We start from the raw sequence: 22,334 nt of genomic DNA, 5'->3' as shown, positions 1-22,334 counted from the left end.
GTCATTTAATTCTTATTTGTCTCAATCACATACGCCAAAAGATTTCATATCTTCCCATGGCCAAGACTTACTCAAAGAAAAGTATCCCAATCCCCTTATCACCACTCCACATTGGTGCTGTGGCCAAAGGCATATAACATTGTATTTACTTTGCAGTAGCAATGGGGCCAAGATAACATGATAATCCAGAAGAGGAAAAGGGAAACATAGAATATTTAAAATACATGTGGTGGTCTCCTAAAGAAAATGCACAAAATACATAGAAAGCCCTAGACAGCTGACCAAAAAATAAAAACAAAAACAAAAACAACAACAACAAAAAGACCAGAAACAAAAACAAAGTGAGCATCTCTTCCTTGGTACTCTGCTTATTCCGGACTGACACCCATAGCTTCTTCCCATCCCCTTCCTCCCTCAGGAAACACATTTTATGAAACAGATTATAGGCAATTAACGGAGTTATAGGATGCTACAAAAATATTACGTGTTTTCTTTGTCCACTTCCTCCCACTTCCTAAGGATATGTTCGCATAGTTCAGTAGTGGAATCATCAGAAATCATCTGAGGAATGAGATTCTAGTGTGCAGAGAGTTGGTTTCAGTTTTCTCTGCTTTGTATTCTTCTATGGCCTGATTGAGAGTTGTGCATAGTTTTTGATTTTGAGAAGATGGTAATGATAACAGAGGAACTAGGTTTTCCCAGGATATTGAATAATCCAGTGAGGATGCTTCCACACAAAACTTACGTAGAGAGATTTAATCCTTGACCAGTGGACAACATCGATTCATTTGATCCTGAAGGGCCTCTTTGACTTTGTCATTCCTGAGGGTGAAGATGAAAGGGTTCAGGAAAGGGGTCAACACAGAAATCAACAATGAAACTATTTTATTGTATTCTGCTGCCTGTGTTTGCTTAGGTTTCACAAATAGGAACAAGCAACTGCCATAGCCTATCACAACAAAGGTGAAATGAGAGGCACAAGTAGAGAAGGCTTTCCTCCGGCCAGAGGCTGTGGGGATCTTGAGGATGGTAGAGATGATGTAGGTGTAGGAGACAATTGTTGGGGCCAGAGAGCCAATGATAATGACAATAGCCATTAAGAAAAGAACAAACTCTGTGAAAAGTGTGTCATCGCAGGACAATTTGAGTAGCTGCCCCCGATCACAGAAAAAGTGGTCTAACAGATTTGACTTGCAGAAGGTTAACTGAAATGTGGCGTAGACAGGCCATATTTCAGAAAGGAACCCAAACATCCATGACATAATGACCACCCAGATGCAGGTGCGGCTGTTCATAATGATGTTGTACCTCAGAGGATTACAGACAGCCACGTAACGGTCCACAGCCATCGCTCCCAGTAATGCAAACTCTGTGGTCCCCACAGCAAGGTACAGGAAGAGCTGGGTGACACATGCAGCCAGAGATATTGTCTGCATCCCAGGGAGCAGCAAACCCCAAAGCATCATGGGCACAATAATAGTTGTAACAAAGATCTCCAAGGCAGAGAGATGACCAAGGAAGAAATACATGGGAGACTGCAGACGTTTATCAACACACACAATCACAATGATGACTGTGTTTCCCATTAATGTCATTAAGTAGAACGAAAAGAATACAGCAAAAAGAAAGTGGTGTAGTTCTTGGGACCCAGGGAATCCTAGAAGGCAGAACTCGGTGGCACTAGACAGATTGCTCATCATTTAGTCCTTGTTTCTGCTCCTTATAAAACCTAGAGATTGGCAACATGGCTCCACATGGCCCTGCTCTCAAAAGAAAAAGAAGACAGGTTAGGATGACAAACTATTTCCAGCAGAAGATCAAGTAACATGTCCCTACTGCTCCCACTCTGCACAAGATCACACCTGAATGTGGACACATGCAACCTACCTCAAGACATCCTGTCTTGATAAGGCAAAGACTTCTTCATCACTATTGGGGATAAGAAAACTTTCCATCGTTTTACTTCACTGGATGTGCCTTCTCTTGAGAGACAGAGGATAAGTCTGTTTAAACTGGCGAGCTGTGAATATGAGTTGATCAGTCTCTCCAATCCTGTATTGTTCACTTCTTATTGTGGGCATGTAGCATGATGACATAATGGTGTACTCAATGATGTCCAAAACACAGAACATCAAACCCTATGCTGCATCCATACTGGTACTGTATAGACCCATCTTGGGGCAGTAGAAAAAATGGAACAACATCTAAGACCAACTTCCTTGCTTTCCCCAGATTGTAAACCTCCATTGTACAGAACATCAGTGATCTACAATGAGAACTCTGGAGCTTGAGATAATGTCCCAGGGCAGAATCATTCTTCTCTAATTCCACATACCCTAAAAAGTGTTGGGAAGGAATTAAAGTGGCACCTGGCACTGACAACAATAGATCAGAGGCCAGTAACCCTTTAGGATGTCTGAATTTCTCTCTCTCACTTTATCCATCCCATTACTCAAATGTCATCTCCTCAAGGGACTCTTACCAGTTATCCTACCCCATCTAGGAATGATTTGCTCATTTTTGGACTTTATCATTTGTTAGTAGCACTTATTATTACCTGATATGATATGTGTACTTACTTCATTCCTTCAAGTAACATGAAGCAAATGCAGCAGTGACTACAACAAACAAAAATCCCTGTGCTGTGGTGCTTATATTCAAGGGCATGGTGGATGTTAGACCATGTACAAGATAAGTAACTGAAATTACGGTGTTAGTTTATTAATCATGCTGAAGTAAATGCAAAGCAAGGAAGATGGACAGGAAATTTAATTATGTTTTTTAAATTGTTCGTCTGTGACACCAGAAGAGAAACTCTATGAGAACAGGGACATGTTTATATAGATGATATTGTTGAGCTATAATATAGTGTTGATAAATTGTTGGTACATGATGGATGAGTGAATGTGTGATATGTGATTAAATAGAACTTGTTACTCAACTGAATAGTTGAGCCATATCTCTTAGAGCCTACTCTTCTTGGTTTCCCTTCATGGCTCACATTACCATGTTCCCTTCCTCACTTCCCTTACTCCTACAACCTCCTCTGAGTCTCTGTGGGCCTTTTAAGAATGGGAAAACAGGTCAAGGACAGAATTGTTGGGACAGCTCAGTGATCTATATTTCTACAATGTATTCATAATGAGCACTAGGTGAAAAAAAACATAGAAGAAGAAGTTCTCAAGCAGCAGTGTCTATTGCTATTATGGGACAGAACTCTGTTCTCATCTGTGCGTGGGGGATTCGGAGAGGAGCCTCATCCCTTCTTCAGATTCTAAGCCTCCTCGTTGTAGGAGGCTGCTAAGTCTCGAACTCCTACCCTGGTCTTCTTTGACTTTTTTCTTCCTAGAGGAAAACACTGAGAAGGCACTCACCTCCAGAGAGAGGCCTCTCCACCACTTCTCAGGCTCTCCAGGGCTTGGCTAAGGATAACTACTGTCTAGCTACTGCTGAGCCACGCACAGGGGCCTGAACAACTTGTTCAGAAACAGCTTAGGAAAAAGTCCATTATTAACAGTTTTGTGAAGAGCTAAGGGTCTCTCTCTCTCTCTTTCCCTCCCACTACCCTCCTTCCCAAGGGAACTTAGTCACTGAGGTACCTCTTCTTAATTAGCCCAGGTTCATCCCTAAGCAATCAGTCTGGGGAGAACAGAACAAACTTTCAGTTATTCCCATTTTTGACCAATTAAGTGTCAGAACTTTCTAAACTTTTTGCTTAATGAGAAAAACATGAAATGTCACCAATCAGACATTTTCAGCAACAAGACTGTCTTGACAAGGACTTCAAGTCTAGGTTATGAAAAGACATCTCGGGCACTAAGCAAGGGTCACCCCTTCTACCCTGTATCCTAGACTATTTCCTGATTCTCTTAGCTACTCAGAGGGAAAATATCATCCCCCAACCTGCCAATAGGACACATTACAATTGACCTCTAAAATGTGCACCAATATCCAAAAAGCATGCATATTGGTCTCAGTCAAAGCTTTAACTTCACCAGAAATCCTCTATAAAACCTGTCTCCTCCTTTGCTAATTTTAGAGAGAGACTTCTGATCCTAACCCTGTGTACTCTCCATCAAAAAAGAAGAGGTTCTGCTTCCAAATCCCACTCCATTTCTATTATCATCTCGGGTTTCCACTCTTCTGGACATATGTGCATCTGTATGCATTCTAGTAAGACTCCACCAGCCATTTACTTCTATGGTGTGTCCCTGATTGCCAGCTGGCACTTCAAAGTGGGGACAGCATAAGGACAGCTAATGTCGGCAGTTATATTTACAACCTAGAACAACTGACAAATGTAAATTTTAAGTCTGCTTTATGTTAGAGTGAGACAGAAAAAGTGACAGTCACAAAACATTTATCTGGATTTGGAATTTCATTTGTAATATGCTTGTTAATTCTGAGAATGTCAATAGGTGCAAAAGGGTATAAAGTGGCAATAATCTTCCTTCCCATTCCTCAGATGGTCCAAGCACAACTATATTGCCATACAATATAAGAAAAAAATTATAAGTATGATTTACATAATCTCTACAGAAAATGCTGTGAAAATTTATTTTAAAACCTTTTCTCTCTCACTTGATAATATATAAAAGATAGTGTCCCATATCAACACATGACATCACTTGTTCTTCTTCTTCTTCTTTTTTTTTTTGAGTAGCATTCCATTACATGGATACCCCATTCTTGATCACTGTTGTTGTTTTCATTTTACTATGAAAAATGATGCTTTAAATACACTTAGAGATGTGTAAGTCCATATCCTTTGACATTTCTGAACTAAATCCTAGATTTACACTGCTATGTTAAAAGACAGATATATTGAAGGTATTGGTTTCCATTAACAGCAAATTATACTCCAAAAACTTTGGATTGATTCACACTGTCTCTAACACTGTATGATAAGAGCACTCTTGATTTCCCGATGTACTATGAAACTAAGACTAATTCAGAATTTGTTTTACATTGAAGAAAACAAAATTAAGATACCTTAAAAGAGAAATCAAAGGAAAACCTGCTCAAGTGGAAAATGTTTTGAGAGATAAAAATTACCAAAACTGTGCAAAAGTTTTTTACCTCGATGAAGTCCTGATAGTTCTCTTTTGCCCTTGCTTCCCTTGGCCTTTGGCAATGTTTCTAGGAAGAAGTTGCTGCAGCTGAGGTCAAAGAGGCTGCTGCCTGTGTTCTCCTCAAGGAGATGGATTCCTTTCTCACATTGAGGTCTTCCATCCATTCTGACTCTATTGTTGTGTGTGGTGTGAGGAAATGGTCCAGTTTCATTCTTCTGCATGTGTCTGTCCAGTTTTCCCAACACCATTTGTTGTAGAGACTGTCTTTGTTCCATTGGGCATTCTCTACTGCTTTGTCAAAGATTAGTTGACCATAGCATTGAGGGTCCATTTCTGGGCTCTCTATTCTGTTCCATTGATCTATGTGTCTGTTTTTGTGCCAGTACCATATGTCAAGCTCTGTAATAGAGCTTGACGTCCTGAATTCTCAAGCCATCAGCTGTGGTTTCCTTTTTCAACCTTCCTTTGGCTTTTCAGGGTCTTTTCTGGTTCCAAATAAAGCTTAGGATTATTTGTTCCAGCTCTGTGAAAACAGTTGATGGTATTTTTATATGGATTGCATTGAATGTAGATTACTCTAGGTGGCAGAGACACTTTAACAATATTTGTTCTTCCAATCCATGAGCATGGAAGATTTTTCCACTTCTTTGTGCCTTTGTACATAAATGTTTTATTCTGATAAAGTCAAATTTAGTCTTTTAGTGTCCTGAGATTTGTGTTTTCCTTAGAAAAGTCTATGTCCATAATAGAAGGTAACAAAAAAAGAATGAAGAAAAATGAGGAGAGCCACAGAGAAATACAAGAGTCGACTGTGTGCACTAAGTACAAGCAATGGGAACACCAGAAAAATAGGAGATACAAAGAAGAGTAAGAAATATTCAAAGAAATGATGATTAAAAACTTTCCAAATTTGATGAAAAACATTAATTTATGCATCCAGGCAAGTCAATGAACTCCAAGTAAAATGAATGCAAAGAGACACGTCACAGTGGCCAGGCTGGTGCAAAGGAGGTGGGTACCCCTTGGGCAAGCAGACTCGAGGAATGGGGATGCGCCCTCTCTGAGTGTTTGAGCTTGATGGCACAAGTTAGAGGGCCTTGGGTGTGACCCCCTTTGGGGAGGTCCTTCCCGCAGGCCCTCCTTGCCCAGCCTGGAGTGCCACTTTGGTGATGGGGGTTGTGGGGCAGGGTTGGGGGACATTGGGACCTCATCCAGGAACCTTGCTTTCCTAGCCTTAGTCCCTTCATTGGGAAAATTGGCCCAAGTGATGTGCCCCTTTAGGAATTTTTGTTAAAATAGGCTAGGCGGTACTGGACCTTCTCATTTGCAACAATGGTCTTGCTAGTTAAAGAGCTATGGCAGGCAGGAAGACAGTACACTTCAACCAAAGTAAAATAATTATGAATTCTTGTTGAAATATTTATGGATGAAATAAGAGGATTCCCAGAATATGTTTCAAAATAAGCCAGTTGGAGGAGAAATATGGATGGAAGAAGAGAGGAAGCAAGATTGCTATGAGTTTTTTGTAGTTGGCCAATGTGTTATTTTGTCTATTTGTATATATTTGTAATTTAGCATTAAAATTTAAATGAAAAGAAAATCAATGCAAAGAGATCCACACACAAATACATAATAGTGAAATTGCTGAAAAACAAGAAAAAATCTTCAAAGCAACCAGAAAAAAAAAAAAATGACTTCTCACAGCCAAGGGACCCTACTAAGATTCACAGGTGACTTCTCATGGAAACAGGTAAGACAAGAAAGCAATGGGGTGACATAGTTAAGTGATGAAAGAATAAGACGTGGTCAATCAAAAATCTTCTATCCAACCAAAATTATCTTTCAAAAATGAAAGCAAAAGAAAGACATTTATTTCCCAGAAAAAACGCAGAGAATTTGTTGCTAACAGAATCTACTTACAAGAAATACCAAAGAAAAGTTCTTCTGACTAAAAGTAAATGATCCCAGGAAGTAATTAGGATCCACACACACACACACACAAAGAAAACAGCACTGACTAAAGTAATTCTGTAATTATGAAGAATGCTTTAAGTGCATAATCCTTTCCCTCTCTTCCGTTAATTAATTTTGAAATCATTGTATAAAACAATAAGTGTATAATCATATTGTTGAATGGATAACATATAGAAATGTACTATATTTGTCAATGGTAGCATAAAGATGATGGGTAGGAGCAAAGCTTTTTTGGAGAAAGGAAATGACACCAGTTGCCAATTGAAATGTGAGAAATGAATTAATAGAATGAGAAAAAATAAATAAGGTTAATTTAATAAATGCTATGAATGTATACTTGTTCTTTCATCCCTCAGCTTCTTTAAAAAGCACATGAAGTAATAATTGTGACATTATATTGTTAAATTTATAACTATAGAAACATAATATGTACAATAATAGCACAAAAGGGAGGAAGTGAAGAGCTGCACTGTTAGTATAAATCTAACATCAGTTCCAGGTTAAGTTGGATGTGGCAAGTCCTAGAACATGTACTAAAAAAATAATTTAAGAAAGTGAAAGAACCAAAATATTTAAAATGCTACTAGAAAATATTAACTTAATGCAAAAATAATATAACCATGTGAAATGCATTTTAAAAAGGTGCACAGCATTTATACACAAGGCAAAAACTTTAGCTGAAAGATAAAAACTATAAAAAAGAATTAAATGAGAGTACAAATTTTTTAAAAATTGCATGTATGATAGGGAATTCATTTCATAAGCTCATCAGTAGACAACACAGATGAAGAAAGAATCAAGAGACTTGAGAATAGGCCCTATTGTGTGTATGTATACATATATTTATATACATATATATTATTAATTTTTTACTAGTTACTAGTACCATAACATTTTATATTCCCATCATAAATGAATAAAAGCTTCTATCCTCCAACATTCACATAAAGACTTAATATTCTTAGAGTTTTACTTCTTTCTAATCTAATGGAAGTGATGTGGTTGATGGTTAAGTAAATTTGGGCAAGTTGCTTAATGTCTTTTATAGCTTTTATATTCTCATCTGTTAAGTGAACATAGAACTACTTACCTCACAGGTTATTGCCCATATTGAATAAAATATACAGAAATCACAAATTTGCAATCGATACTTCTTTCCTTCCATTTATATGAAAACAAAACATTCAGCAATGTTTCTTATGCAGTATATATTTAACATATAAGTATCAATCAAAAGGTATAAAAGTCATACTTAGCATGTTTACTAAAAGAGTTCTTCATATCCTTGGAACAAAATAACAAAGAAGTGAAGAGTGAAATTTGTAGTCACATGAACATGTGTAAAATTGCATTTCTGTTTAGTTTTGAAAATTATTATCAATACTAAAAAGCAATAAAGGTATTTTGATTAGGAATGAAAAAGCAAATATTTGTGGTGGCTTTGCAAAAGAAATACAAGTTTTAATTACATACCACTCCCTTCTTTTTCCTTATCTTCTAATAAGGAACATTAGTTCATATTAGAAAATTTCATATTTTAATTTGTATCATACACACCAATATTTATGCAACACTTAGTAGGATTATAAATAAATACCTGTAAGAAATAAAACAGAAAAATTGGATGTCATCTCAGATATACATAACAGATACTAAAGGGGATGAGCATTTACTTTCACCAAGGAACATTTCCAGAACAAGAGAATACTAAAAACATTCCCAGTAAAAGTACTATTCTCTCTAGTTTTGTTTTTGTTTTAATATTAGCATGGCACTAAGAATACAAAGTATATGTTAAGAGGCAAACATTCAAATTAAGTAAAAATTTGCAACATACCGTACCTGAGATACTTCAAATTATACATTAGACTTACTTTGAGTATCCTAATTACATGTGAATTAGGAGTACAAATAAAGCTCTGTAACTAGCATTTAGTTTTCTTCTTGTATACATTTTTTAGTCTTTATTTAAATTCCAGGTAGTTAACATACAGTGTTATATTAGTTTCAGGTGTACAGTCTGATGATTCAACACTTCCATACAGCACCATTTCCATACAACATACAACATGATGTGGTGATCATCACAAGGGCACTCCTTAATCCCCATCACCTATTTTACCACCTCCCTTGTGGTAACATCAGTTTGTTCTTTACAGTTAAAAGTCTGTGTCTTGGTTTGCTTCTCTCTCTCATTTTTTCCCCTTAACTTGTTTGTTTTGATTCTTAAATTCCACATACGAGTGAAATCACATGGTATTTGCCTTTCTCTGACTTATTTCATTTATCAGAATACTGTCTGCTCCATCCATGTCATAGCAAATAGCATAATTACATTTTTTTGTGTGGCTGAAAAATTCTCTGTATCACTGAACATCAGAGAAACACAAACCAAACCTACAATGAGATACCCCCTCACACCTATCAGAATGGCTAAAATCGACAGCACAAGAAACAACAGGTATTAGAAAAGATGTGGACAAAGGGGAACCCTCTTGCACTGTTGGTGGGAATGCAAACCGCTGTAGCCACTCTGGAAAACAATATGGAAGTTCCTCAAAAACTTGAAAATAGAACCACTCTACAATACAGTAACTGCATTACTAAGAATGCATCCAAAGAATACAAAAATACTGATTCGAAGGACTACATGCGCCCTGATGCTTATAGCAGCATTATCTACCACAGCCAAAATATGGAAAGAGCCCAAGTGTTCATTGACTGATGAAGGCATAAAGAAGATATGGTGTATCATATATATACATACATATATATGTATGAATACACACACACACATATATATAATGTGTATACATACACAAACACACATGTATATATATGTATATAATGGACTATTACTAGTATATATGTTTAGATATCTGTATTGATTTTCCACGTACTAAGCTGTGAAGAGTAGAGATGAAAATAAATAGACCAAAAGCGATTGAGATTTTATAGTGAATATAGTAGTAAGGAGATAGTATGAGGCATCTCAATTCATTTTGGAGTAAGAGAAACCTGCATGCTTGGAAATTAAAGCTTCAATGGACAGACATATCTGTCTCCCATCTCCCAGTGTGAACATGGAGTAGGCATTCTGGTTGAGAATTATGGACTAAAGGTTTGTGTCCCCTCAAAATCCATATGTAGAAACCATGACACCCACTGCAGATGATTTGGGTGATGGAGACTCTTGGGAAGTTATTAAGTTGAAATGAGTTCATTACTTAGGACCCTCACCACATAACAACAGTGTCCTTCTGAGAAAAGTCACCAGACCGTACTACCTCTCTTTCCCAAATATCCACCTATGAAAGGCCAGTTGAGGACATAGACACAAGGTCACCATCTACAAGCCAGAGAGTTGTCACCAAAAATTAAATTAGCCTGAATCTTGAACATGGACATTTCTGTCTTCAGAACTATGAGAAATAAATTCCTCTTATGTAAGCCACCAAGTGTATAGTTCTTGTGTTTTTTTTTTTTTTATGGCAGCCCAAGAAGACTAACACAGATAGTAACTTTCTTTCTCTCAAAATCAAAGACCAAGCAGAAGAACATCTTCTTTGGTATAAGAGATGTTTAATGCCCCATCACTAGTTTCTTGACCAGGAACTCTCCTTTTCTTCTCATAGGCAAGGTCATGCAGAGAGGCAGTTTAGAACACCACACCCCTGAGATGCAGGAGGGGAATGGAAATGCTGCTAGAGGAGAAGGGGAAGAAGAAGAAAGCATTACCAGTGAGTGGAGCTTGATTTGAGGGGAAAGGGAAACAAGGGAAAGGGAAAGAAGGAGAAAGAACAGAAGAGCTCAAGGACAAAGGGAGAGAACAAAAAGAAAGAAGATAGTTGGTAGATGAAATGTCATCAGGACAGGGTGATCAGGACAGGTTGCAAGAGGCATGGGGAATGACAAGTTGAAAAAATAAAGACACCATACCTGAGAACAGTGAGGCTCTTTTCTGTCCTCCTAATTTGCCTCTACCAGCCCAGAGACAACATATGCTGTGCAAAGCCTTGATTAGATTAGAAAAGACATACTCTCTGGAGTACTTAAGGAGAAAACATGGTATTTCTCTAGGGAGAGCAGACCGCAGGAAATGAGCCTGGGGTGGAGGATCCCTTTGTGTCAGTCTTCAACACTTTCTCCAGCCAATGCAGCCCCATCACAACCCACTGGTTGGCTAGCAGAGCTTGGGCTGGTTTTTGTGCCCCTATGCGGTGACATCAACTACATCACACTTGGTGGTCTTGCAGGTCCTCTCCAAATGGAAGGCATCTTCACATAAGACTCTTTGTCATCCTATGGACTGCCATCACCCACCGCTGGGAGGCTCAATTATCTCCACCCAATTCAGGGCTGCCAGGAGATGTTACCATTTCATCAACACTGTCCCTCAATGACCTTCCTCTAACCTTACAAACTACCTACAACTGCATTGCCATGAAACCATGCCCTGAAATTCATAAAGAACTGCCAGTTAGGAGGGTAGCTGCTCACTCCTTTGATGCTCCCCCACAGAGAAGATCTATGGCAAGGTACTGGGACACTTGGATTTGGGAGACAAAGAACCAAAGGCATCATGATGGCTGAAGTCTGGGTCTGAGAGAAGTCTCAAAGACATATTTAAGACATTGATTTAAGCAGCTATAAAACACAGGATGCTCTCTCTAGACTGAAGTCATTTAATTCTTATTTGTCTCAATCCCCACATACGCCAAAAGATTTCATACCTTCACATCATCAAAACTTACTAAAAGAAAAGTATTCCAATCCCCTTATCACCACTCCACATTGGTGCTGTGGCAAAAGGTATATAACATTGTATTTACTTTGCAGTAACAATGGGACCAAGATAACATGATAGACCATGAGAGAAGAGGAGAATCATAGAATATTTAAAGTGTGTACAGTCAGGGGCATCTGCTTGGCTCAGTGGGTTAAACCTCATCCTTCAGCTCAGTCCATGGTCTCAGGGTCCTGGAATGGAGCCCTGCATCAGGCTCTCTGCTTAACAGGGAACCTGCTTCCCCTCTTCGCTGCCTGCCTCTCTCTTGTGATCTCTCTCTGCCAAGTAAATAAATAAGTAAATAAATAAATAAATAAATAAATAAATAAATAAAATCTTCCAAAGAATTATGTAAAAAAGAAGGGAGTTGAGGGAAATTGGAAGGGGAAGTAAACCATAAGAGACTATGGACTCTGAAAAACAATCTGAGGGTTTTGAAGGGGCGGGGGTGGGAGGTCAGGGGAACCAGATAGTGGGTACTAGAGAGGGCATGGATTGCATGGAGCACTGGGTGTGGTGCAAAAACAATGAATACTGTTATGCTGAAAAGAATAAAATAAATAAAGTGCTTTCAGTCATATCACCAAGAAATTGCATAAAAATTATGAAAAACTCCACATTAGTTGATAAAGAAACAAAATAAGCATCTCTCCCTTGGTACTCTGATTATGCCAGATGACTCCCCTCTCCTTCCTTCTACTTCCTTCACCCCTAGGAAATACATCTTCATAACAGATTATAGGCAAATTCACTGAATCATGGAAACCTACAACAGTATGTCTATTTCTTTTCTCTAATCCTCCAATTTCCCAAGGCTATGCTTCCTCAGTTCAATAGTGGAATCATCAGAAACAGGAATGGGATTCTAGTGGGCAGAGAATGGGTTTCAGTTTTCTCTGCCTTGTCTCCTTCCATGGCTAGGGTTTTCTAGGTTGCTGAATAACCTATAGAGGATATTACTACCCAAAACGTAGGCAGAGAGGTCTAGTCTTTGAGGAGTTGACTGCAGCGTTTCATACCTTCCCGAAGGGCCTCTTTGACTTTGTCATTCCTGAGGGTGAAGATGAAAGGGTTCAGGAAAGGAGTTAACACAGAAATCAACAGGGAAACTATCTTATTGTATTCTGCTGCCTGTGTTTGCTTGGGCTTCACATAGAGGAACAAGCAACTGCCATAGCCTATCACAACAAAGGTGAAATGAGAGGCACAAGTAGAGAAGGCTTTCCTCCGGCCAGACGCTGTGGGGATCTTGAGGATGGTAGAGATGATGTAGGTATAGGAGACAATTGTTGGGGCCAGAGAGCCAATGATAATGACAATAGCCATTAAGAAAAGAACAAACTCTGTGAAAAGTGTGTCATCGCAGGACAATTTGAGTAGCTGCCCCCGCTCACAGAAAAAATGGTCTAACAGATTTGACTTGCAGAAGGTTAACTGAAATGTAGCATAGACGGGCCATATTTCAGAAAGGAACCCAAACATCCATGACATAATGACCACCCAGATGCAGGTGCGGCTGTTCATAATGACGTTGTACCTCAGAGGATTACAGACAGCCACGTAACGGTCCACAGCCATCGCTCCCAGTAATGCAAACTCTGTGGTCCCCACAGCAAGGTACAGGAAGAGCTGAGTGACACATGTAGCCAAAGATATTGTCTGCATCCCAGGGAGCAGCAAACCCCAAAGCATCATGGGCACGATGATCGATGTGATCAGGATCTCCAAGGCAGAGAGATGACCAAGGAAGAAATACATGGGAGACTGCAGACGTTTATCAACACACACAATCACAATGATGACTGTGTTTCCCATTAGTGTCACCAAGTAGAACAAAAAGAATACAGCAAAAAGAAAGTGGTGTAGTTTTTGGGACCCAGGGAATCCTAGAAGGCAGAACTCGGTGGCACTAGACAGATTGCTCATCATTTAGTCCTTGTTTCTGCTCCTTGTAAAACCTAGAGATCAAAGATTGGTAACATGGCTCCACATGGCCCTGCTCTCAAAAGAGAAAGAAGGCAGGTTAGGATGACAAACTATTTCCAGCAGAAGATCAAGTAACATGTCCCTACTGCTCCCACTCTGCACAAGGCCATACCTGAATGTGGACACATGCAATCTACCTCAAGACTTTCTGTCTTGATAAGGCAAAGACTTCTTCATCACTATTGGGGATAAGAAAACTTTCCATCTTTTTACTCCACTGGATGTGCCTTCTCTCAGGAGACAGAAGATAAGTCTGTTTAAACTGGCCAGTTTTGAATATAAGTTGATCAGCCTCTCCAGTATTGTCCACTTCTTATTGTGGACATGTAGCATGATGACATAATGGTGTTCTCAATGGTGTCCAAAACATAGAACATCGAACCTTATGCTGCATACTTACTGGTACTGTATAGACCCATCTTGGGGCAGTAGAAAAATGGAACAACATCTAAGACCAACTTCCCTGCTTTCCCCAGATTGTATGTAAACCTCCATTGTACAGAGCATCAGTGATCTAAAAATGAGAACTCTGGAGCTTGAGATAATGTCCCAGGGCAGAATCATTCTTCTCTAATTCCATATACCCTGAAAAGTGTTGGGAGGGAATTAAAGTGGCACCTGGCACTGACAACAATAGGTCAGAGGCCAGTAGCCACTTAGGATGTCTGAATTTCTACCTCTCACCTTATCCATCCCATTACTCAAATGTCATCCCCTTAAAGGACTCTTGCCAGTTATCCTACCCCAACTAGGAATGATTTGCTCATTTTTGGACTTTAGCATTTGTTAGTAGCACTTATTATTACCTGATATGTTATGAGTACTTACTTCATTCCTTCATGTTACATGAAGCAAATGCAGCAGTGACTACAGCAAACAAAAATCCCTGTGCTGTTTATATTCAAGGGCATGGTGGATGTTAGACCACATAAAAGATAAGTAACTGAAATTACAGTGTTAGTTCATTAATCATGCTGAAGTAAATGCAAAGCAAGGAAGATGGACAGGAAATTTAATTATGCTTATTCATTGTTCATCTCTGACACTAGAATAAAACTCTATGAGAACAGGGACATGTTTATATAGATGATATTGTTAAGCTATAATATAGTGCTGATAAATTGTTTATACATGATGGATGAATGGATGTGTGATATACGATTAAATAGTAGTTGTTCCTCACCTGAATAGTTGCGTGATACCCTTCGGAGCCTACTCTTCTTGGTTTCCCTTGTGGTTCACAGTACCATTTTCCCTTCCTCACTTCCCTTACTCCTACAACCTCCTCTAAGTCTCTGTGGGCCTTTTAAGGATGGGAAAACAGGTCAAGGACAGAATTGTTGGGACAGCTCAGTGATCTATATTTCTACAATGTCTGCATAATGAGCACTGGTGAAAAAATATAGAAGAATCTTTACTCTTTTAAAGGATCAATATCTGTTCTTAATACTGGGTGGAAAAGAACTAAATCTGCTCTCTGTTATGCATGAAAATGTTGGAAATGAGCCTGTCTACCTTGCTGATCCCCTCATCCACCCCTCAGGCTCTATGCCTCCTTATTCTCGTAAGTAACATAGCCCAGAACTCTCACCCTGATGTTCTTTGACTCTTTCCCTGGTAGAAAACAACCCCGAGAAGGCACTCACCTCCATGGAGGGGCCTCTCCACCACTTCTCAGTCTCCTGAGGGCTCGGCTAAAGGTAAGTCCTATCTATCTACTGCTTAACCGTGCATCAGGCTGAGCAACTTCATCAAGAGGAGCCTAGGAAAAAGTCCAGAAATAAAAGTGTTGTTATGGGGCAGCTGAAGGTCTCTCTCTCTCTACTTCACTCCTGCTACCCTCCTTCCCAGAGGGACTTAGTCACTGAGGTTCGTCTTCTTAATTAGTCCAGGTTCAGGGCATCCCTAAGCAATCAGTCTGGGAAGAACAGAAAAAACTTTTAGTTATTCCCATTTTTGACCAATTAAGTATCAGAATTTTCTAAACTTTTTGCTTAATGAGAAAACATGAAGTATCACCAATCAGAGGCTTTCAATAATAAGACAGTCTTCTCAAGGGCTCAAGCCTAAGTTTTGGAAAGATACCTCGGACACTAACCAGATCCCTCCCTTTACCCTATATCTTGGACTCTTCTCTGATACTCTAGTACTCAGAGAAAAAAATCATCCGGCACCCCCAATAGGAGACATTACAACTGACCTCTAAAATCTGCACCAATATCAAAAAGCATGCATACTGGACTCAGTCAAAGCCTTGACTTCACCAGAAATCCCCTAAAAACCTGTTTTTTTTTCCTTTGCTAATTTTAGAGAGGGACTCCTGATCCTAAACCTGAGGACCCTCCAGAAAATGGGAGAGGTTCTTCGTCCCAATCTCAGTCTATTCTCTGCTATTGTCTCAAATTTCCACTCTTCGAGACATATGTACATCTGCATGCATTCTAGCAAGACTCCACCAGCCATTTATTTCTATGGAAGTCTCTGATTGCCAGCTGAGCACTTCAAAGTGAGGACAGCGTAAGGACAGCTAATGTAAGCAGTTATATTTACAACCTAGAACAACTAACAGATGTAAATTGTAAGTCTGCTTTATGCTAGAGTGAGACAGAAAAAGTAATAGTTAACAAAACATTTATCTGGATTTGGGATTTCATTTGTAATATGCATTTTTTGCTATTTATTTATTTTTTAATTTAATTTTTAAATTTTTAAATAAACATATAATGTATTTTTATCCCCAGTGGTACAGGTCTGTGAATCGCCAGGTTTACACATTTCACAGCACTCATCATAGAATATACCCTCCCCAACGTCCATATCCCCACCACCCTCTCCCATCTCCCCCCCCAGCAACCCTCAGTCTGTTTTTTGAGATTGACTCTTTTATGGTTTGTCTCCCTCCTGATCCTATCTTCTTTCATTTTTTCTTTTCCTGCCCCCCAAACCCTCCACATTGCATCTCCACTTCCTCATATCAGGGAGATCATATGAGAGTTTTCTTTCTCTGAGTGGCTTATTTCGCTAAGCATAATACCCTCTAGTTCCATACACATGGTCGCAAATGGCAAGATTTCATTTCTTTTGATGGCTGCATAGTATTCCATTGTATATATTATCACCTCTTCTTTATCCATTCATCTGCTGATGGACATCTAGGTCCTTTCCATAGTTTGGCTATTGTGGACATTGCTGCTATAAACATTCGGGTGCACGTGCCCCTTCGGAGCACCATGTTTGTATCTTTAGGATATATACCCAGTAGTGCAATCGCTGGGTCATAAGGTAGCTCTATTTTCAGTTTTTTGAGGAACCTCCACACTGTTTTCCAGAGTGGTTGCACCAGCTTGTATTCCCACCAACAGTGTAGGAGGGTTCCCCAATCTCTGCATCCTTGCCAGCATCTGTCATTTCTTGACTTGTTAATTTTAGTCATTCTGACTGGTGTGAAGTGGTATCTCATTATGGTTTTGATTTGTATTTCCCTGATGCTGAGTGATGTGGAGCATTTTTTCATGTGTCTGTTGGCCATCTGGATGTCTTCTTTGAAGAAATGTCTGTTCATGTCCTCTGCCCATTTCTTGATTAGATTATTTGTTCTTTGGGTGTTGAGTTTGCTAAGATCTTTATAGATTTTTGATATTAGCCCTTTATCTGATAGGTCATTTGCAAATATCTTCTCACATTCTGTCAGTTGTCTTTTGGTTTTGTTAACTGTTTCCTTTGCTGTGCAAAAGCTGTTGATCTTGATGAAATCCCAATAGTGCATTTTTGCCCTTGATTCTGTTGCCTTTGGCAATGTTCCTAGGAAGAAGTTGCTGTTGTTGAGGTCAAAGAGGTTGCTGCCTGTGTTCTTCTCAAGGATTTTGATGGATTCCTGTCTCACATTGAGGTCCTTCATCCATTTTGAGTCTATTTTCATGTGTGGTGTAAGGAAATAGTTCAATTTCATTTTTCTGCATGTGGCTGTCCAATTTTCCCAGCACCATTTGTTGAAGAGACTGTCTTTTTTCCATTAGACATTCCTTCCTGCTTTGTCGAAGATTAGTTGACCATAGAGTTGAGGATCTATTTCTAGGCTCTCTATTCTGTTCCATTGATTTATGTGTCTGTTTTTGTGCTAGTACCATACGGTCTTGATGATGACAGCTTTGTAATAGAACTTGAAGTCTGGAATTGTGATGCCACCAACTTTGGCTTTCTTTTTCAATATCATTTGGCTATTCGAGGTCTTTTCTGGTTCCATATAAATTTTAGGATTATTTGTTCTATTTCTTTGAAAAAAACGGATGGGATTTTGATAGGGATTGCATTAAATGTGTAGATTGATTTCAGTAGAATAGACATTTTCACAATATTTGTTCTTCCAGTCCATGAACATGGAACATTTTTCCATTTCTTTGGGTCTTCCTCAATTATTTTCATGAGTACTTTATAGTTTTCTGAGTTTGGATTCTTTACCTCTTTGGTTAGGTTTATTCCTAGGTATCTTATGGTTTTGGGTGCAGTTGTAAATGGAAATGACTCCTTAATTTCTCTTTCTTCTGTCTTGTTGTTAGTGTAAAGAAATGAAACTGATTTCTGTGCATTGACTTTATGTCCTGACACTTTACTGAATTCCTGTACAAGTTCTAGCAGTTTTGGAGTGGAATCTTTTGGGTTTTCCACTATAGTATCATATCATCTGCAAAGAGTGATAGTTTGACTTCTTTTTTGCCAATTTGGATGCCTTTAATTTCTTTTTGTTGTCTGATTGCTGAGGCTAGGACTTCGAGTACAATATTGAATAACAGTGGTGATAACCGCCATCCCTGCCGTGTTCCTGACCTTAGCGGAAAAGCTTTTAGTTTTTCTCCATTGAGAATGACATTTGCAGTGGGTTTTTCATAGATGGCTTTGATAATATTGAGGTGTCCTCTATCCCTACGCTTTGAAGAGTTTTAATCAGGAAGGGATGCTGCACTTTGTCAAATGCTTCTTCAGTATCTATTGAGAGTATCATATGGTTCTTGTTCTTTCTTTTATTAATGTATTGTATCATATTGATTGATTTGCAGATGTTGAACCAACCTTGCAGCCCTGGGATAAATGCTACTTGATCATGGTGAATAATTTTTTTAATGTACTGTTGGATCCTATTGGCCAGTATTTTGGTGAGAATTTTCGCATCTGTGTTCATCAAGGATATTGGTCTGTAATTCTCTTTTTTGAGGGGATCCTTGTCTGGTTTGGGGATACAGGTGATGCTGTCCTCATAAAATGAGTTTGGAAGTTTTCCCTCCATTTCTATTTTTTTGGAACAGTTTCAGGAGAATAGGAATTAGTTCTTCTTTAAATGTTTGGTAGAATTCCCCTGGGAAGCCATCTGGCCCTGGACTTTTGTTTGTTTGGAGATTTTTGATGACTGTTTCAATCTCCTTACTGGTCATGGGTCTGTTCAGGTTTTCTATTTCTTCCTGGTTCAGTTGTGGTAGTTTATATGTCTCTAGAAATGTATCCATTTCTTCCAGGTTGTCGAATTTGTTGGCATAGAGTTGCTCATAGTATGTTCTTATAATTGTTTGTATTTCTTTGGTGTTGGTTGTGATCTCTCCTCTTTCATTCATGATTTTATTTATCTGGGTTCTTTCTCTTTTCTTTTTGATAAGTCTGGCCAGGGGGTTATCAATGTTGTTAATTCTTTCAAAGAACCAGCTCCTAGTTTCGTTGATTTGTTCTACTGGGTTTTTTTTTGTTTCTATTTCATTGATTTCTACTCTGATCTCTATTATTTCTCTTGTCCTGCTGGGTTTAGGCTTTCTTTGTTGTTCTTTCTCCAGCTTCTTTAGGTGTAGGATTAGGCTGTGTATTTGAGACCTTTCTTGTTTCTTGAGAAAGGCTTGTACTGCTATATATTTTCCTCTCAGGACTGCCTTTGTTGTATCAGACAGATTTTGAACCATTGTGTTTTCATTATCATTTGTTTCCATGAATGTTTTCAATTCTTCTTTAATTTCCTGATTGACCCATTCATTCTCTAGAAGGATGCGGTTTAGTCTCCATGTATTTGGGTTCTTTCCAAATTTCCTCTTGTGATTGAGTTCTAGCTTCAGAGCATTGTGGTCTAAAAATATGCAGGGAATTATCCCAATCTTTTGAAACCAATTGAGACATGATTTATGACCCAGGATGTGGTCTATTCTGGAGAATGTTCCATGTGCACTAAAGAAGAATGTGTATTCTGTTATTTTGGGACGGAATGTTATGAATATATCTGTGATGTCCATCTGGTCCAGTGAGTCATTTAAGGCCTTTATTTCCTTGTTGATCTTTTGCTTAGATGATCTGTCCATTTCAGTGAGGGGAGTGTTAAAGTCCCCTACTATTATTGTATTATTGTCGATGTATTTCTTTGATTTTGTTATTAATTGGTTTATATAGTTGGCTGCTCCCATGTTAGGGGCATAGATATTTAAAATTGTTAGGTCTTCTTGTTGGACAGACCTTTGAGTATGATAAAGTGTCCTTCCTCATCTCTTATTATAGTCTTTGGCTTAAAATCTAATTGATCTGATATAAGGATTGCCACCCCAGCTATCTTCTGATGTCCATTAGCATGGTAAATTGTTTTCCACCACCCTCACTTTAAATCTGGAGGTGTCTTCGGGTCTAAAATGAGTTTCTTGTAGGCAGCATATTGATGGGTTTTGGTTTTTTATCCATTCTGATGCCCTGTGTCTTTTGATTGGGGCATTTAGCCCATTAACATTCAGGGTAACTATTGAGAGATATGAATTTAGTGCCATTGTATTGCCTGTAAGGTGACTGTTGCTGTATATTGTCTGTTTCTTTCTGATCTACTACTTTTTAGGGTCTCTCTTTGCTTAAAGGACCACTTTCAACATTTCCTGTAGAGCTGGTTTGGTGTTTGCAAATTCTTTCAGTTTTTGTTTGTCCTGGAAGCTTTTTATCTCTCCTTCTATTTTCAATGACAGCCTGGCTGGATATAGTATTCTTGGCTGCATGTTTTTCTCGTTTAGTGCTCTGAATATATCATGCCAGTTTTTTCTGGTCTGCCAGGTCTCTGTGGATAAGTCTGCTGCCAATCTAATGTTTTTACCCTTGTATGTTACAGACTTCTTTTCCTGGGCTGATTTCAGGATTTTCTCTTTGTCGCTAAAACTTATAAATTTTACTATCAGGTGACAGGGTGTGGACCGATTTTTATTGATTTTGAGGGGCGTTCTTTGCATCTCCTGGATTTTGATGCTTGTTCACTTTGCCATATTAGGGAAATTCTCTCCAATAATTCTCTCCAATATACCTTCTGCACCCCTCTCTCTTTCTTCTTCTTCTGGAATCCCAATTATTCTAATGTTGTGTCATCTTATGGTGTCACTTATCTCTCAAATTCTCTCCTCGTGGTCCAGTATTTGTTTGTCTCTCTTTTGCTCAGCTTCTTTATTCTCTGTCATTTTGTCTTCTATGTCACTAATTCTTTATTCTGCCTCATTTATCTTAGCAGTAAGAGCTTCCATTTTTTATTGCACCTCATTAATAGCTTTTTTGATTTCAACTTGGTTAGATTTTAGTTCTTTTATTTCTCCAGAAAGGGATTTTATCTCTCCAGAGAGGGCTTCTCTAATATCTTCTATGCCTTTTTCAAGCCCGGCTAGAACCTTAAGAATCATCATTCTGAACTCTAGATCTGTCATATTACCAATGTCCATATTGATTAGGTCCCCAACCTTCAGTACTGCCTCTTGTTCTTTTTTTGTGGTGAGTTTTTCCACTTTGTCATTTTGTCCAGATAAGATTTGCTTTCTCCTCCTCCGAAATTCTGCTCTTCTCCTTCGTAAGTGAAGTTGGTCTTTCTTGTTGATCTTCAAGGGGAGGGGTCTGTTGTAGTGATTCTCAAGTGTCTGCCGGAGGCGGAATTGCCCCACCCTTATCAGGGGCCAGGCTAAGTAATCTGCTCGGGTTTGCTTTCTGGAGCTTTTGTTCCCTGAACACTTTCCGTAGAGCTCCAGAGGATAGGAATGAAAATGGTGGCTTCCCAATCTCCAGCCCAGAGGAGCCGAGAGCTTGGAGTCCCACTCCTCAGTGCATCCTCAGAGAAAAGCAACCAATCGCTCCTGTCTCCCTGGCCTCTGTTCATGCTTGGAGAAAAGCGCTCAATTGGTCGCACTTGGAGAAAAGCACTCGGTCGCTTCCATCTCCCTGGCCTCCAGCCACACGCTTGGAGAAAAGTGCTCAGTCACTCCATCTCCCTGGCCTCCAGCTGCACTCTGAGCTCACCCAGCCTGTGCCCAGGTAACCTGTGCTCAGGTAACCCTGAGTTGAGAGCTCACTCCTCAGCTTTGTCACTGTAGCTGGCTTCCCTGCTCTAATACCTGTGAACTCTGTGACACTCAGACACCCCCGGTACTTCTGTGACCCCACAGGACGTAGGGTTACTCTGACCCTGCATGGGCTACCCCCGTTTTAGCCTCTGGAGCAATGTCCCTCAGTGGAGCAGACATTTTTCTAAATTTATT

At 39.1% G+C, this 22,334-nt stretch overlaps 2 protein-coding genes across 2 annotated transcripts; both read right to left on the bottom strand.

Annotated features, from left to right (window-relative positions):
* Positions 1–755: 755 nt before the first annotated feature.
* On the bottom strand, positions 756–1,700 carry LOC309845067 (olfactory receptor 9A4-like; the record flags this gene model as incomplete). Its single annotated transcript, XM_082692528.1, has 1 exon — positions 756–1,700. The coding sequence occupies one exon, from the start codon at positions 1,698–1,700 to the stop codon at positions 756–758; it is 945 nt and encodes a 314-aa protein (XP_082548654.1).
* Positions 1,701–12,819: 11,119 nt separating this feature from the next.
* Positions 12,820–13,764, bottom strand: LOC309844948 (olfactory receptor 9A4-like; the record flags this gene model as incomplete). The annotated part of the gene is made up of 1 exon (XM_082692396.1): positions 12,820–13,764. One exon carries the CDS (start codon positions 13,762–13,764, stop codon positions 12,820–12,822), a length of 945 nt encoding a protein of 314 aa, XP_082548522.1.
* Between the last annotated feature and the right edge of the window lie 8,570 nt (positions 13,765–22,334).

Source organism: Mustela nivalis (assembly GCF_964662115.1).
Source record: "Mustela nivalis genome assembly, chromosome: 12".
NCBI lineage: Eukaryota > Metazoa > Chordata > Mammalia > Carnivora > Mustelidae > Mustela > Mustela nivalis.
This window is presented reverse-complemented; position numbering and strand designations above follow the sequence as displayed.